Consider the following 14,828-nt stretch of genomic DNA (forward strand, 5'->3'; position numbering starts at 1 on the left):
GCTGCTCTTTCCATCGCTATTTATGAGCTTTCTGACAACAGTTGCTTACTCACAAAAATGCTGGCAAATCCCAAGTGTTTTGCAAATTTTTGCAAGAATGCCCCCAACATGCATTATTCGTTATTTGCGTGTTTAAAATGTTTCGATCAACCAGTCAGGGAGCAAATACAATACTACATGCCCAGATACTAGAAACTAAGGTAGCATTATAGAGGTAGTTATTGTGAGAAATTCTGACCATTACTCTGCTTAGTATGTGCCTCTCTGGCAGCCAGAAAGCCATCTGAGCTGGCTACCCTAATGCAAAGAGAATTCCTACATGGCAAAGTGCCGGCCTAATGGCATTATGCTACTCTCATTGCAGTTTCTGGCATGAAGGACATGACAGGAGTAAAGGGGATAAGGCTGGAGCATCACTGTACACCAACAGTGGCTGCTGGAATGGCTCCTTGGAGTCATGGGGTACTGGGAATAAGTTAGAGCAGCCTTCGCACTGCTCTAATATCAGGGACTAGTCCTGGCTAGCCACAGGATATAGGGACTACAAAGATGGTCCGAACATACATCTACTCCTCACTGCCATGTTTATCCAGAGAGCACAGCTCTTCTGGATCAGAGAATCTGGCCCATCACCTCAATAAAGTGTGTAACAGACACCTTGCCCTGTTTAACACTCTCGGTCCAGGCTGTTAATGGATCCACAAAACTCTAAAAGGAAACACAGGCACAGCATCTATTTCAAAGTCCCTGAATAAGCACATGCCAGTTTCTTTAGCCGTCAGATGCTCCAGGCTGCTTTGGTGTATAGTCAAAACAAACACCTCGTGGGAGGCAGTATGGTCTAGTGGCTAGAGCCTTGGCCTAGCCGTCAGGTAACCTTGGTTCTCGTCCCAGTGCTGCAGCTGAGATACCATCTGACCTTGGGCAAGTCACTTCTACTCGGTAGTTTAAATAATAAGCTTTTTGAGTAGAGACGACCTCTCCTTATACATATGCATAGCTTCTTGTGCAACAGGGCCCTGGGTTTCTAGATGCTACTGCAATATAAATAATAATAACAAGCTATCCAGATTATTCAGTGAATATTTATGAACAACCAAAACATCTGAAGATCATGACTGGTTTGCAACCTACTCACTAGCTGTGCTTTTAATGCATGTTGTTGGTAACAGATTGACCATCTCTAGCATTAGGTTTTCTCAGCTAACGTTCTTTACTAGAGATGGGCAGTGCAGTGTAGCCAGTCAAGAATGAAGATAATGATTTAAATCTCATTTTGCCATCTGACCCTCTCTGTCAGTCCAAGCATAAAACCCTTTAATTGCCGGAGATGAGCCTCAGCAGTGAACTTTGGAGCTGGATGTAGATCTGGATCCAAACTTTCCTGACATTTGGATGCTTGGATCTGAGGTTTGGTTCCGGCCTGTCTCTGCTGATTAACTTATAGGACACCCCTTTTGCTGTTGGAGCTGAACACCTTGCAAGAATTCCAAATAAAAACAACACCCTTTCTCTCTTTCCTGTCTGTAGAAGTATTTAGTTCATAGACTTTAGTTTGTTTCCTTGTGTCTGCGTGTTGAAATTACTGAGTGACAGCCAAGTCAGGGAAACAAGTTTTACATTTAGCTGTAAGCTCAGTGAGGCCTGCGGTCATTCTTATCTCTTGCAGGGCTCAGTTTCATAGTTTAGTGACTCCTGGGAAAGTTCTGTCTCCTGATTCATGGGCATCCCCCATTGGGCAACAGTTTTGTAATTCCTTGTGCATTGTATCAGTGAGTGCAGGGGAGTTACACGGGGACTGGGCAGCGCCAATGGGTCCAAGACTGCTGTTAGAGATAGAAGGGACTGTTGGAAGCTTGAGTCCATCTCCCTGCCAGGACAGGACATACTCCCCAGAGAGGATGCATTGTATATTAAGATGATACTTTGTTTGCTCTTGACCCAAAATTGAGGCACAAATGAACCCTGCTAGAGCTATTTACTCAGTGAGACCAGACTGCTCTTTGCTTTCATCAGGGGTTTGTTACTATGGACCATTTCACACTCCTGCCACTCACATAAACTACTGCCTGGAGGCTGCTGAGTGCCAGCCTGTCTCCCCAGCCCAGGATGAGCTAGTATCACATCCAAGTCTCTTTCAGGCCTTCCCTCGGGGCATGGTTTATTAATTCAAAGGGAAGCTCACAAAATAACACAGAACAAAGCTACCCCTGTCCCTAACCCAGGCTGCGGGGGCCCAGAGGCCTTGCACTCTGCATCACTCTCTGCTAGGGTGACCAGATGTCCCGATTTTATAGAGACAGTCCCAATTTTTGGGTCTTTTTCTTATATAGGATCCTATTACCTCCCACCCCCGTCCCGATTTTTCACACTTGCTGTCTAGTCACCCTACTCTCTGCTCCAGGGCTAGTCCCAGAAGCCAACCTCCCGCCTGCAGCTCTCCTCCAACTGAGCCCTCTCACTCTCAGCCCTTTGTAGGGATCACCTGATCCTTTCCCACCTGGCTCTGCTAATGCAGCAGGGCTGTCTGGCTTCCTGGCCGCTTGTCCTTAAAGGAGCAGCCCAGCGTCTTACAGCACCTTACTCTCCAAGTAGCCCCATTGATTTCAGTGGGATTGCTTATGGTCCACATAGAGGCAGAATCTCGCCCTGGGAAGGGAAGGCGGGGACACAGGCGTGGCTCCGATAAGCACTTATCTGTGGTGTTATTCATCTTTCGAGCAGCTCTGTACTCGGTGTGATGAACCACATCAATTTTTAAAGCATTTCGCTCCCATAGTTTTGTCTGACACGGGTTAAGGGGAAAAAAAGAAAACAGCTGTGCAAGGCATCTAAGGTCCTTGGAGGACACGTCTGAGCCGGTGTAAGCCAACCGCACATACTCAGACATATCAAGATTTATTTGCTAGGCAGCCTGGGACAAAACTTGCCAGACCCCCTGTAGTTCAAGCAAAATGAATGAGTCTGACTGCAGAGCAGTTGTTCCACCATGGTTCGACATACTCCAGACGTAGGACAGGCAGCACTGTTCTCTCCGTGTTTTGGATATCGCTTAACCTCATACTTTATTTCCCCGCCATTTCTGGTCTTACTGTGCTAGTTATGGAGTTTTGGGTCTCTTCTTTTAGTGACGGTAAAAGGTGTGATATAGATCTGCTAGGGACTGATAGATCAGACATACCATCGAGCCTGAGAGTAGCTGGCCCTCTGAGCAGGCCAGGGGCCCAGCCGACCTCTGACTGGCTCCACAAGGAGGAATGAGGAAGCTCAGGTTCACCTATGACTGTCTCACTCTTTGAGCTGCTGGGAGGCAGGTAATTAGGCAGAGAAGCACCTAGGCATGATAAATGGAAGCTATGCACAAGGAGCTTACGCTAGAGAAACAGAGGCTGCTGGGAGGAGGAACAGTTCCCAGAACATACAGAGAAGGCTTCTCAGGGGAAGCTGGTGAGAGGGGCCCACAGGCAAAAGAAATCAAGAAAGAATGCTCCTGAGGGGAGAGTTTCTGAAAGGAAGGGACTCTGAATGCTACATCTCAGAGAAATCTAGCTCCCATGAAAGACTTCACCAGGCAACAGCAGAAGGCCTGGGAAAAGAGGAATTATATTCTGTCCTGAGGTTTGGCCTCCATGGGGAACTGGACCCTGGAGGAAAGCCCCTCCCCCGGTTAGTGACAAGAGGCCCCTGACTCCAGAAAAGGGTTCCGGGTCATGAAGGCCTCACTGGTAAAGGACCTCTTGGACATGATTAGGGTTGACTTATCCCCTCCTTTCTTCAGTTAGAGATGCTGGGGAGCAGTCCTAGGTGTGTGACACTCTGCCTTTTCAGACTGAATAAAACTAGATCCCTGGTGGAGTGCAGTGACAAGCCTCACCGGACTTACTAAAATCCTCACTCAGAGAAACAGGCTGAGAAGCAATGGTGGTGCTGCATTGGGCCTCTAGGGGATGCTCTAAGGTTGAGGGCCTCCATTACACATGGGCAGAGGTAATGCAAGATACCCAAAGAGAGCTCCCATGGTACCTCACCACTGACCTAGAGGGATTACTTCTGGAGGTATGAGGGTAGTTCATTCTTCAGAGCCCATCCTGGTGCTACATGGTGACAATTACAATGGTTATGTTTGTGATGTGTGCACCTACCCTGCAGGAATGAGCCAGAAACCCATCAAACTCATTTCACTGGATGACAAGGACTTTCAGTCTTCACCGAGCTGGGCTGGATTTGAACAAAGCAATCTAAAGGTGAAATTTACCCATGTGCTGCCTGACCCATCCTTTCTCTTTTCGTCCTATTGTATGGAATCCATGTGCGTCTCTGACCCATCCCTGTACCTCTTTGTCATTATGCTCTGTACTTGTATCTGTGCACTTACTGGCTAAGCAGCAGATTCTAACTATGTTCAAGTTCTGCGCTCGGATACATTTTACACAATTCCTAGTGAAGACTATGGATGAATGGATATCTGAGGGCAGATTTTGGCCCTTAGGTATATTAAGTATTCATCTCCAAATATAAGTGCTGGAACTAGGGGTACTGCTCACCCCCTGGCGTGAAGTGGTTTCTATTATATACAGGGTTTACAGTTTGTTTTCAATGGCTGTCAGCACTCCCACTATACAAATTGTTCCAACACCCCTGCCTCCAAATATAGCTTCCTTGTTGGGAAATTTAATTGGCATCTTTCATTGCAGCTTCTGTTTTCATTGTTATTCTGTGCTTACGTGCCCAGGGCAAGAACAGACAAACTGAATAAAATCTGGGGCCTTTTACCTGAATAAATTAAATCTTGAACCTGTGTCAGGTAATGACTATGATTCTGCCCATCCGCAGCGTGCGGTTCCCCCTATGTTCCCGTGCTCTAGATCTGTTGAAAGAGTCTGCACTCAAGTTGCTTTTTATCATATTTTCTTTACATTCTGTTTCTTGATTACCAAAGTAAAGAAAGTGCTTTTGTGTGCCCAAAGGGAGGGGAGCTAGGACTTGTCCTTGGCCTAGCTGTGTAGAAAGAATCCATGTTTTACTGAAAATCGGCAACAACATTAATAAATGATAACAAAGTCTTTGGACCTCACTCAAACTCAGTGAAAGAAGCAGGTGCAATATACATGGGAGCCTCTGGTCAAATGAAGCAGTGATGTGGCTGAAGGGGTAAATTACACGCTGAGTGTAAATGAGTTGGGGAAACACGTGTCCATGGCAAAGAAGTGTAACTTGCACTTATTTGCCATTCAGTGGGTGTGCAAAACAAGTGTAATTGAGACGTCGAGGTATCAGACTGGGAGCGTAGCAGGAAAAAGCAACTCAGCGGAGGTGGTAAGATAAAGCAGGTGGAATCTGATCTGCTTTCACCTAGGGTGTAACTGACACTGACATTTACGTCATGGGTGAATCAGGCCCCTTGCGCAGAAGCTGATTGTTCTCAAAGACGGATGTTATGCGCTACGGAGCAGCACCAAGTTACAAATGACAGAGGGGAAGTTTTTACAGTTGTGATGCTTTTGCAGCCCCCACCCCCCCTCTCTCTCTTTCTCTCTCTCACACGCACGGCCACAAGCAGTGTCTCAAGCTGAAGCTGGTTTTCCATTATATTGTGAGAGCCATTTTCAATCTACAGTGCTCAGCCTTCCTTGGGAGCCCTCCAGTCAGATTGTCCTGGGGCCTGACCTGCTAGTGCCAAAGGAGCAGCTCTTGTGGAAAATTGGAATAAAGCAGAAGACACTTTCTAAGGGGCCTGTTTATACGAATGATCTGGCTGAATGACACTACCTGAGAATAAAGAGCTTTCTTGCTCATGGAATGGAATCAAATTCAGTTTCTCCGCTGCTGTTATTTATATACTTTCTTCAAATTCTTTCTTTCTTCCCATCTTTCCTCTCTTTCTGAAGTCATTTAACATTTAGAAGTGAGCCAATCCTGGATGAATCTTGGGCAACATTCTTGCCCCCTGAGCAGGGAACATTCTCCCGTCTTATCCGACAGTTCATAAAACACGCCCACATTGATCGCTTTCTTTCATCTAATTCTCATTGCTTAAGGTCTTTCATCTGGCTATTTTCCCAGTGCATTTATTGATGACCATCTGACATTAATCTCTTCCTTCCTTGGTTCTCTTGAGTCAGAAAAGAAAGAAAAAAAAAGAAACCAAAAAAGAATCAGTTCCAGATTCCTCTTATGAGATCAAGAATTTATGCTATTTTCTGGGGCCAATCAACTTCACAAGAGTGAAAGTTTCCCACCCTCCTCCAAGCTGTATCAAGATGCCTCTAATGCCTTCCCGAGAGGCCAGGCTATACCTGCACCTATTTCCTACACCTTCCTGAGTCAAATACGCCAATGAGTTGCCTATCCCTCCCATATGTACTGGTCCTGGCACAGACCTTGTGACTGGTACTCTTGGCTTCTTCTCCCTACCATAGGACCCAATTCTGCCCTCGTTACTTGTGCTGGGTAAGTGGTGTCTTACTTCAGGAATGGTCCCGTTGCAATCAGTGGGCTTGCATATGTAATAAGATTAATAGATTTTCAAGTCTGAAGGGACCACTGTGATCATCAACAGAGGCCATCAGACTTCCCTGAGTAAATTCCAGTTTGAACTAGAGCATAGCTTTAAAAAAAAACATGTAATCTTGAGTTTAAAACGTCCAGTGATGGAGAATCCACCACACCCCTTGCTAAACTGTTCCAACTGTTACTTACACTGACAGTTAAAAAAATGGCACCTTATTTCTAGTCTAAATGTTTCTAGCTTTAGCTTCCAGCCATTGGATCTTTGTCTGCTAGACTGAAGAGCCCATTATCAAATTTCCGTTCTCCATTTAGATACTTATAGACTGTGAGCACGTCACCCCTTAACCTCTCTTTGTTAAGCCAAACAGATTGAGCTGCTTGAGTTTTTCACTCTAAGACGCGTTTTCCAATCCTTTCAGGGTGGCAGAATCTGGCCGTTAAGGGCAATTCCCTGTGCTGAGCTTCCATGTGCCACTACAGCATGCTTCCCATTCGGCTGTGCTGCTTTATCTTACAGTGGTGCTTGGCCTGCTCCAAACCCAGCTCCCAGCTAATCACACAAGGGTGTCAGACTCTGGCTGCTTACGGCCAAGGGATTTGGCCGGCGAAACGGGAAAGCTGCCGGAGAAGCCTGGCACCACAGCTGTCATGCCTGGTGCAGAAAAGATTATGGGGAAGAAGTCCAAGAGCCCAACAAAGGGAACCAGCCTGGCGTCACTTTCTAGGTCATGGACATCTGACCCCATTCCTCCTTGGGTTTCATTTCTGCTAAGCTGTAGATTAACTTCACAAGTCAAGGGACTGATCCTGCAGGCTGAGTCCCCTTGGTTCTCAATGCTTTCAGAGGAGTAGATGCCTCTCAGCACCTCCCAGGATCAGACTTCATAAGGACGTACCTTTGGCATATGGCAAAAGCAAAAGTGACAGTGAAATGCTGAAGCTGGTGGCATGCTCCTGCAGATGGGGATGGAGATTCTGCTTCCTTTTCAAATGCACAGCAAGCGCATCTCCCTGCTGGCTTCACTCTCAGGGTCTTGGGAAAGTTTCCTCTCTGTTTCACAACGCTCCTCTCTGGTGCGCAGCCTGAAACTGTATACACCTGTTGATGATGGAAAACATGGCATGTCCCTGCTATCTTGATATGGCAGCGGGAGCCTATGAAATACACGTGTGTGTGAAGATATGATCTCCTTTATAATGTGTGGGTCTGGCAGAGCAAGGGCTTTCAAAGGATCCCCACCAGTCACTCTTTGGGCCCCAGACTGCCCATTGCTTATACAAAGACAAGGTAGCAGAACCTAGTGAATCCTGATTCCTTAGCATGCTCCTCCCATCCCCCAAACCACACAGCAGAAGGAACGAGATGTACAAGGGAGCAGACGCTCTCCATGGCATCTTTCTTCCATGAACAATGGATACCTGCTTGAAGCACTGGTAACTCAGCCTCCATGTCTGCACTTGTGGGTAGCCAGTATGAGGGCACAATAGCACCAACCGGAGCCATGCTGCAAGGAGGGGATGGGGGACAAAAGAGCTGCAGAGGGGCTGGCCCTCTGAGGAAAGAGCAATTCCCATCCCTGGGACTGGGAAGCTGCATCTCTTGCTTCCTCCACGATCATCCCGGGGAAAAATTCAAGGAAATTCTGTGAGGTCACTCTCCTCCCATTGAGATACACATGGTGGGGAGGTATAATCTGGCCCTTTTTACACTTTAAGCCCCCTTCTCCATAAATCCCCCAACTCAGATTCCAACTCCCAGCCAAGGAGCGATGGCTGGAGAACTCCCTTTCAACACCAATCAATGTACTGAGAGTGATCACTACCCTTAAATCCCTGAAGTACAAGGCTTTCCTTTTCTAGTCCCCAGCCCTTCCAGCTCTTGCCAAGGCAGGCAATCAGACTCAGGTCTCCTGCTCAGCACGGCACTGCCCAGTTCTAGCACTCAGCTTGTCACTGTGACATATTTTTATCATTTGTGCTCCATGAAGAACTATCAAAAGACTTCAACAAAAAAGACTTTGGAAAACAAAAGCCAGGTCCTTGGGTTACATGTGGGAGAAGCTTCATCTTAACATGCAAAAAAGTACAATGCTGCTCATTTGGGCTGATTCCTCAGCTCCCAGATCCAGTCTCTGCATCCCAGAGAAGACAAAGAGAAGACAGAGAGGAGCCTTGCACCTATTTTCAGTGAGTAAGCCTCATTCTACTCACTTCCCCCCATATTCCAGTCCTAACAATGGGCTCTTAGCAACGTATTCAACATGCAACACTTGTTGCACAAAAAGTGCATTCAGTTACATCTAGCAGATCAGATTCTCTAACTGGACAGAGAGGGACTTTCTAAAGACGTCTCGCTCCAGTGGCTTCCAACATGTATTTTGGTTCGGTGCCCAGAAAATCTACATCATTTAATTGATCTGATCACTTTCCTATTCCACTTTGATAAAGTAAAAAAAAACTTCTGCATTCTCTTGGTTATTATAAAAGGATCTGTCCTGGACATGGTTACAAAGCATTGCCCACAATTTCCCTGTATCTCACCCATTTTCCCACACGTATATAGGGAGAACAGTACAATTGCAAAAGGGTTCTTCAGTAGGAACACATGGTATTTAAATAGGCATCTGAAGAATGAGAAGAGAGTCTTCATTCAGGATTTGTGTATATCAGCTTCAAACTCAGTTCCTAAGACAAACAGACTAAGAAAGCCGCTTTTCAATAGAAATCTGATAACCATTTGGAATTTGTCAACTCAGCAGCTCTTTCTCCACATCACAAAAACCACTCCCACCACAAGAATTGGCATTAGCAGCTGGGAGAGAGGTTAAGGACTGAACAGATACAGAGACTGAACTGTACTTGAGGTGCTTCGTCCAGGTCAGGGCTAAGACATACAGACTAAGGAGCTGTGTGCAGGGAACCTTGCATGGCTGTTGCCTGTGGTGTCCCTGTCCAGTGCGTAAAGGACTCAGTCTAAAGGGCTATTATCTGTTTGATGCCTTTCCCCAGCACTGAATTCACTACAGAAATTCTGTTTTCAAACACCGTCTCACAGAGCCTTTCCATTGCAACATCACATTATGTCTGGCTACAGATGATACTACATAAATTATTATACTTTCCATTTGACTCACTAAGCCTATCTTCAAGCCTGAAATGCACGATTCAGGTGTACATTGCATTTCCTCTTCTAAGATGCCTGACACTAATTTTCTGTTGCACTTTACACAGGAATATAGGACATGGGACTGGAAGGGATCTCCTGAGCCATTGAGGCCCGACCGCTGCTAGCACAGGCATCCCCGCCATATTGTCCTGTTTAAAAAGGTATCATGCTCCACCTTAAAAGTAGTTAGGTTCCTTGCCCTCACCACTCCTAGTAGAAGGCTGTTCAAGGATCTCACTCTGATGGTTAGAAACCTTCTCATTTTCAATCCTGGGGTATTCATGGCCAATTTGTACCATTTATTCTTATGCCAACATTGTCCTTTAACTTAAATAGCTCTTCTCCCTGCCTGGTGTTTTCCTCCTGAACGTATTCTGAGAGAACAAGCCTTTGTTTTGGTAAGTTCAACAAGCCAAGTTCTTTGTCTCCTCTTGAAAGATAGGTTCTCTCGTCCCCTGATCAGCCTAGTACCCCTTCTCTGTACCTAGTCCTGTCTGAATTCATCTTTCTTCAACATGCGTGATACCCTGAGTTTCATTGTATAGTGGTTTCTATGCATCCCTTGACCAGGACTATCCATTCATCAAGAATCCTCTTAAGCAGGTGCCACTATAATGGATCCCAACACACCTGAGCCATTAAAACAAGTTACCACCACTTGTGGGGGGCTGATTTTTCAGAGGTGCTGAGCACCCACAACTCCAAAGGATGATCCTGGTTCAAAGTGTTCCGAGAAGGACACCCAAATATTGAAACACCCCAAAATCAGTGGCCACATTTGCTTGAGTTTTTCCATTAATGAAAAGGGGCTAGTAATACTTATTTCCCAGGGGTGTTGTGAGCCTGAATTCATTCAGGTCTGCAGAGGTGCTATGAAAGTGCAAAGGATTCTTGTTATACCAGGAAAACAAAGCAAGAGTATCAGCCCTGCAGGTGCCCGGTGCACTGAGGAGCTCCACATCTTTCAAACCCCACTGTCAGCTTTATTCACTGTGTCCTGTAAGCACCACCCTGGAATTCACTCCCGGCTTCCTCTAGGGAAGGGCAGAGGTTGGGAGGGATCCTGGAGGGTTTCAAAACACAATGCAAAATGGTTCAGCTACAGGAATTAAGAACACAGCCACTTGGCTTTACCTGGCATATCTTGTCTTCTGAAAATCCAGGATTCTGGACATGAACATCTTGGCAGTTCCATCAGAATCCAGCTCTGGTCCAGTGTTGAAGAAGGGGGAAGGTGGGATGAAGAAGCAGAGTGAGACAGACAGGAGAGGAGGAAATTCAGGAGCAGCAGGTTAAATCCCAGAGGTGGATTTTCAGCTCAGTAGTGGACAGGGGGCAGGGGAGTCTCTGTGATTCCTCTGACCCAAGGAGGAAACGGCAAGCCCCGGAGTAACCGTACCAACTTCATCCGTGCTTGCTTTGTCTGCTGGCTCAGGCATGTAGAGGTAGCAACTCACAGGATCAAGGACCAGATCTCTCTCTCTCTCTACCCCAAACACTCTGTGTGTGTTTAAAATGCTAAAGAGAAAAATCAAGGCCACCCTTAGTTTCTCCCGCCCCCTGTTGCACAAGAGAGTAATACAATAAAAACAAAAGCAACCTAAGAGAGAGCCAGTTTGTGTGTGAGGGAGGGAGGGAGGATACGTGGGTCCTGCTGCAAAATAATCCGATAAGGAGAAGGAAAAGAAGGAAAGCGAGCGAGCAATCCCATCCTGCCCCACATGTCACAGCAACCTGCCCAACCTGCCTTATCCACACAGCCAGCTTGAGCGGAGCTATAAATACACCCAGCGGATCAAATAGCAGCAGATTTGAATTTAAAATGTAATTAAAGCATGCCGAGGGCGGAGCTGCAGACAGATGGACAGAGACAGACAGAGTGCAGGGGGGAAAGGGGGCGTGAGCAGCTGCTGATGGGCAGAATCACTCAGTGCTTCCCCGGACTTAGAGCCCTTAGTCGGCTTGGCTTGCTCCCAGCGAGGGCAGGGCCTTCCTCGCCTTTGTAGGTGTTCTGGCGAGGTGACTCTTTTCTGCACAGGGCTCACACTTCCCCCAAGACCAGGCTGGGCCCCCTTCCCTGTCTCAAGCTGGGATGCTGATGAGATGGTGCCTTTCCGCCCTGGCACCCTGGAGGGCATCTTCTAGGGGGTGCTGTTCTCCCTGAGCTGCCTCCGCTGGGGGTGGAGGGATGTTTCTCCCCTTTCGATCTAAATGCACCTTTTTTATTAGGGCACGAACGTCAACAGCTGTAGCCCAGGGCTATTTATAAACAGCCCGTGGGAGCAAGGGGACGAAGCAGTGCAACAGTTAGCAAAGCAGGGCTCTGCACAGATTGGTGCTGCCGGGGAGCTGGGAACCCCAGCTCCTGTCCTTCTCTGTCTGCCTCCATCACTCTCCCTTTCTTTGCCTTTCATGCAAGGCCTCTCCCTTCCCTCTGTGCCTGCCCCTCCTCTGGATCTCTACCCCTCCCCCCTAACTAGTCCACATAATGTGCATTAATGGATGCGCTTGGGCTGAATGCACTGGAGATTTGCCTTCCACACAAATGCATGCCACTCGCTCTGCTCCCTTCCTGCACAGTTACAGGGGGGAAAAGAAAGGAGTTTGTTCTGATATAGGGCAGTCTCCTCCCTAAAGATCCATGGGGTGGAGGGGCAACGGCCCTCTCCTTATCTCTTTCCTTCTCCCATCCCCTAAAAATCTTAGATGCTGAAAACTGCCACAGACAGAAGGAGCCAGGCTGAGCAGAGTTAGAGGGGGAGTAGCCCTCTGTGTTTCCATTCAACAAAAGAGGTCCTTTTTGCTGGCGCCCGGGGTCTTAAAGGCCAACACCCTCCCAATCAGGAGAAACATGACCTGGTTTTGCTCTGATGCCGGAGGGAAGTTCCAGGAAAACAGTTAACGGGTTAGAGTCTCCTCTTGTGCCTTTTTTATACCCAACTCCATTGCCTCCAGTGGAGTTCCCCCATGTACATGGATGTCCCCAAAGCAGAATTTGGCACCAGGTCTCTCAGCTCTTATGTATGAATGCAAGTTGATATAAACCAGTTGTATATAAACTTGATGTAAGCCGTTTAACTGAATCAATTTGTAGAGCAGTTTTAGTCCAAGTGGTGCAATTCTGTGTGTAGACCAGGCCATCTTGTGACATTTAGCCCAAAAAGGAAGCTTAGTATAAGGTGTGATTTTAAACCCATCTAGTTAAACCAGTGCAGCTTTGTGCATGGCCATTCTTAAATTGATTGAAACCTGGCTCGTATTGGTTTAGCTTGCATCCGAAAATGTAGAGGTGGCATCTAAATGGAGAGGACCAGTTTTTAAATGATAGAAGGGCTTGTCTACACACAGCTTTTGCATTGCTTTAACTACACTGGTTTGAAAATGGTATCATTAAAGTGGTACAGCCTCCTAGCATGGACCATGTGGGTATGTACTCAGGGAGGTTAGCCCATGCTCCTGTGGTTACACTACAAATTTTGGCGCACTACCTTGATAGGAACTAGCATGCGTATGTCTATGCAAGCTGGGAATTGCATTCCTAGCTTCCATGTATAGACATAGCTTTAGTCTTGACGTGCAGAATTCCCCGATATTCTATTCCTAAACTTCTCTTAGAAGTCTGCTAACGACAGTCAATCCTATGCGATTTTGCGACTCAGTACTAGTTTAAGGGCTAAGTACTATGCTAAGACTTTCAAATTGATTTAACTGCTGACATCAGGAAGATTTAAACATTGGCTTCCACTGATCCACCGTGTCACCTAGCTCCCTCTAATTAAAATCAAACTCATCTCAGTTGTTTGAATCACAACAGGAACCTTGACTACAATCAGTCAGGAAGTGTAGCCAGGAGAGCCAGGTTTCTTGATAATCCAGTTATGTGAGGAGGACAGCTTCCAGGGGGGACTTCATTTCTGTGCCAGAATGTATTTCCCTGTTGGTCAAGGATTGGGGCAGCATGAACCAATGGGAAACAGCCAGTGATCAAGAAAAATAAAGCAAAGGGATACGCAGATGATTCTGCACAACATTTCTTTGCTTGTTTGGGACTTTTTAAAATTTGACTGAGTGGCGTGGCTTCCTGAGGGCTCTCTGATATAGTGTCCAAAGCACTCCTGGAGTGTTGTCAGCTTGCAACATTTGGAGCTGTACCCTGCACAGCCCAAAGGGGATGGAGTGGACAAATTTATTACAGCTTGCACTTAGATGGAACAAGTCAGAGGGCAAGGAAAAGGGGTAAGTCCATACCATCTCTCTGATCTACTTTCTCCTACCATTAGCAGTCAGCACCAAAGTACCCAGGCCCCAGATCCAAAACTGACACTCGCATTAAGATCGTTTCTGAGAACTGCTCCTGGATGCCTGCTGCTCACACTTAGAGATTTATTTCAAATTGCTTCTTCAGCCTTCATGACTGTGGAGAAGCTTTTGCCAGGGCTCTTTAGTGATATCTATTTGCTCCTTTACCTTTCACCAGACATAATACAGGCATTTTCGGAGAAGAAAAAAACGTTGACAAGTAATGCTTAATGAACTGAAAGTGCAGTCCCTTTGGGAGCCCATCCCCAGGCGGAGCAGCATGTGGGGCTGCAGAATTCATTGGCAAGAGACACCTGAAATGAACTGTCAGGACCAAAATAGACTGGGTTCTGAGGGCAAAAGGCAAATTGAAGGAAAAATAAGTTCCTATTTTTGAGGCACGAATTCAGTTGTTATAGCAACTAAAATCTCACAAATTATGCTGCGGAATAACTCCAGAGCTAGAGCTTCATCTGACTCTTGGTGGACAGATAATTGCATTGAACTGAATATCATCTCGAGGGCTGGAAATGGAGAAATTCACCCACATCCCAGCCAAGCGATCACATGGGCTGGGCAGACCAGCCCACATGGACCCACCTCCCCCTGCCATGCCCTATGTTCCGATACCTTCCCCAGAGAATTTGTGCTCTAGGGCCTGGGTCTCACGTCCCCTGAGATATGAGTAACTCCCACTAAAGTTATGGAAAGTTACTAATATCCCAGAACAGGAGAATTGTGCCCCTGGGTGTTTATTTAGTTATGTCTATTATTATTTGTATTGCCGTAGTGCCTAAGAGCTCTAGTCCTGGCCCAAGCCTCATTGTTCTAGCACTGTACAGGTGAAGAAAAA

General features: G+C 46.6%; 1 protein-coding gene across 2 annotated transcripts in view; it reads right to left on the reverse strand.

Moving 5' to 3' along the window:
• Window positions 1-11,410, reverse strand: part of MMD2 (monocyte to macrophage differentiation associated 2) — a 38,500-nt gene extending 27,090 nt beyond the window's left edge. For both annotated transcript variants that reach the window (XM_044978731.1, XM_044978729.1), the window contains exon 1: window positions 10,811-11,410. In XM_044978731.1, the coding sequence (XP_044834666.1) occupies window positions 10,811-10,857 (47 nt within the window). In that variant the 5' untranslated portion in view covers window positions 10,858-11,410. The remainder of the gene's footprint in view (window positions 1-10,810) is intronic.
• Between the last annotated feature and the right edge of the window lie 3,418 nt (window positions 11,411-14,828).

Source organism: Mauremys mutica, chromosome 11, assembly GCF_020497125.1.
Source record: "Mauremys mutica isolate MM-2020 ecotype Southern chromosome 11, ASM2049712v1, whole genome shotgun sequence".
NCBI classification, from domain to species: domain Eukaryota; kingdom Metazoa; phylum Chordata; order Testudines; family Geoemydidae; genus Mauremys; species Mauremys mutica.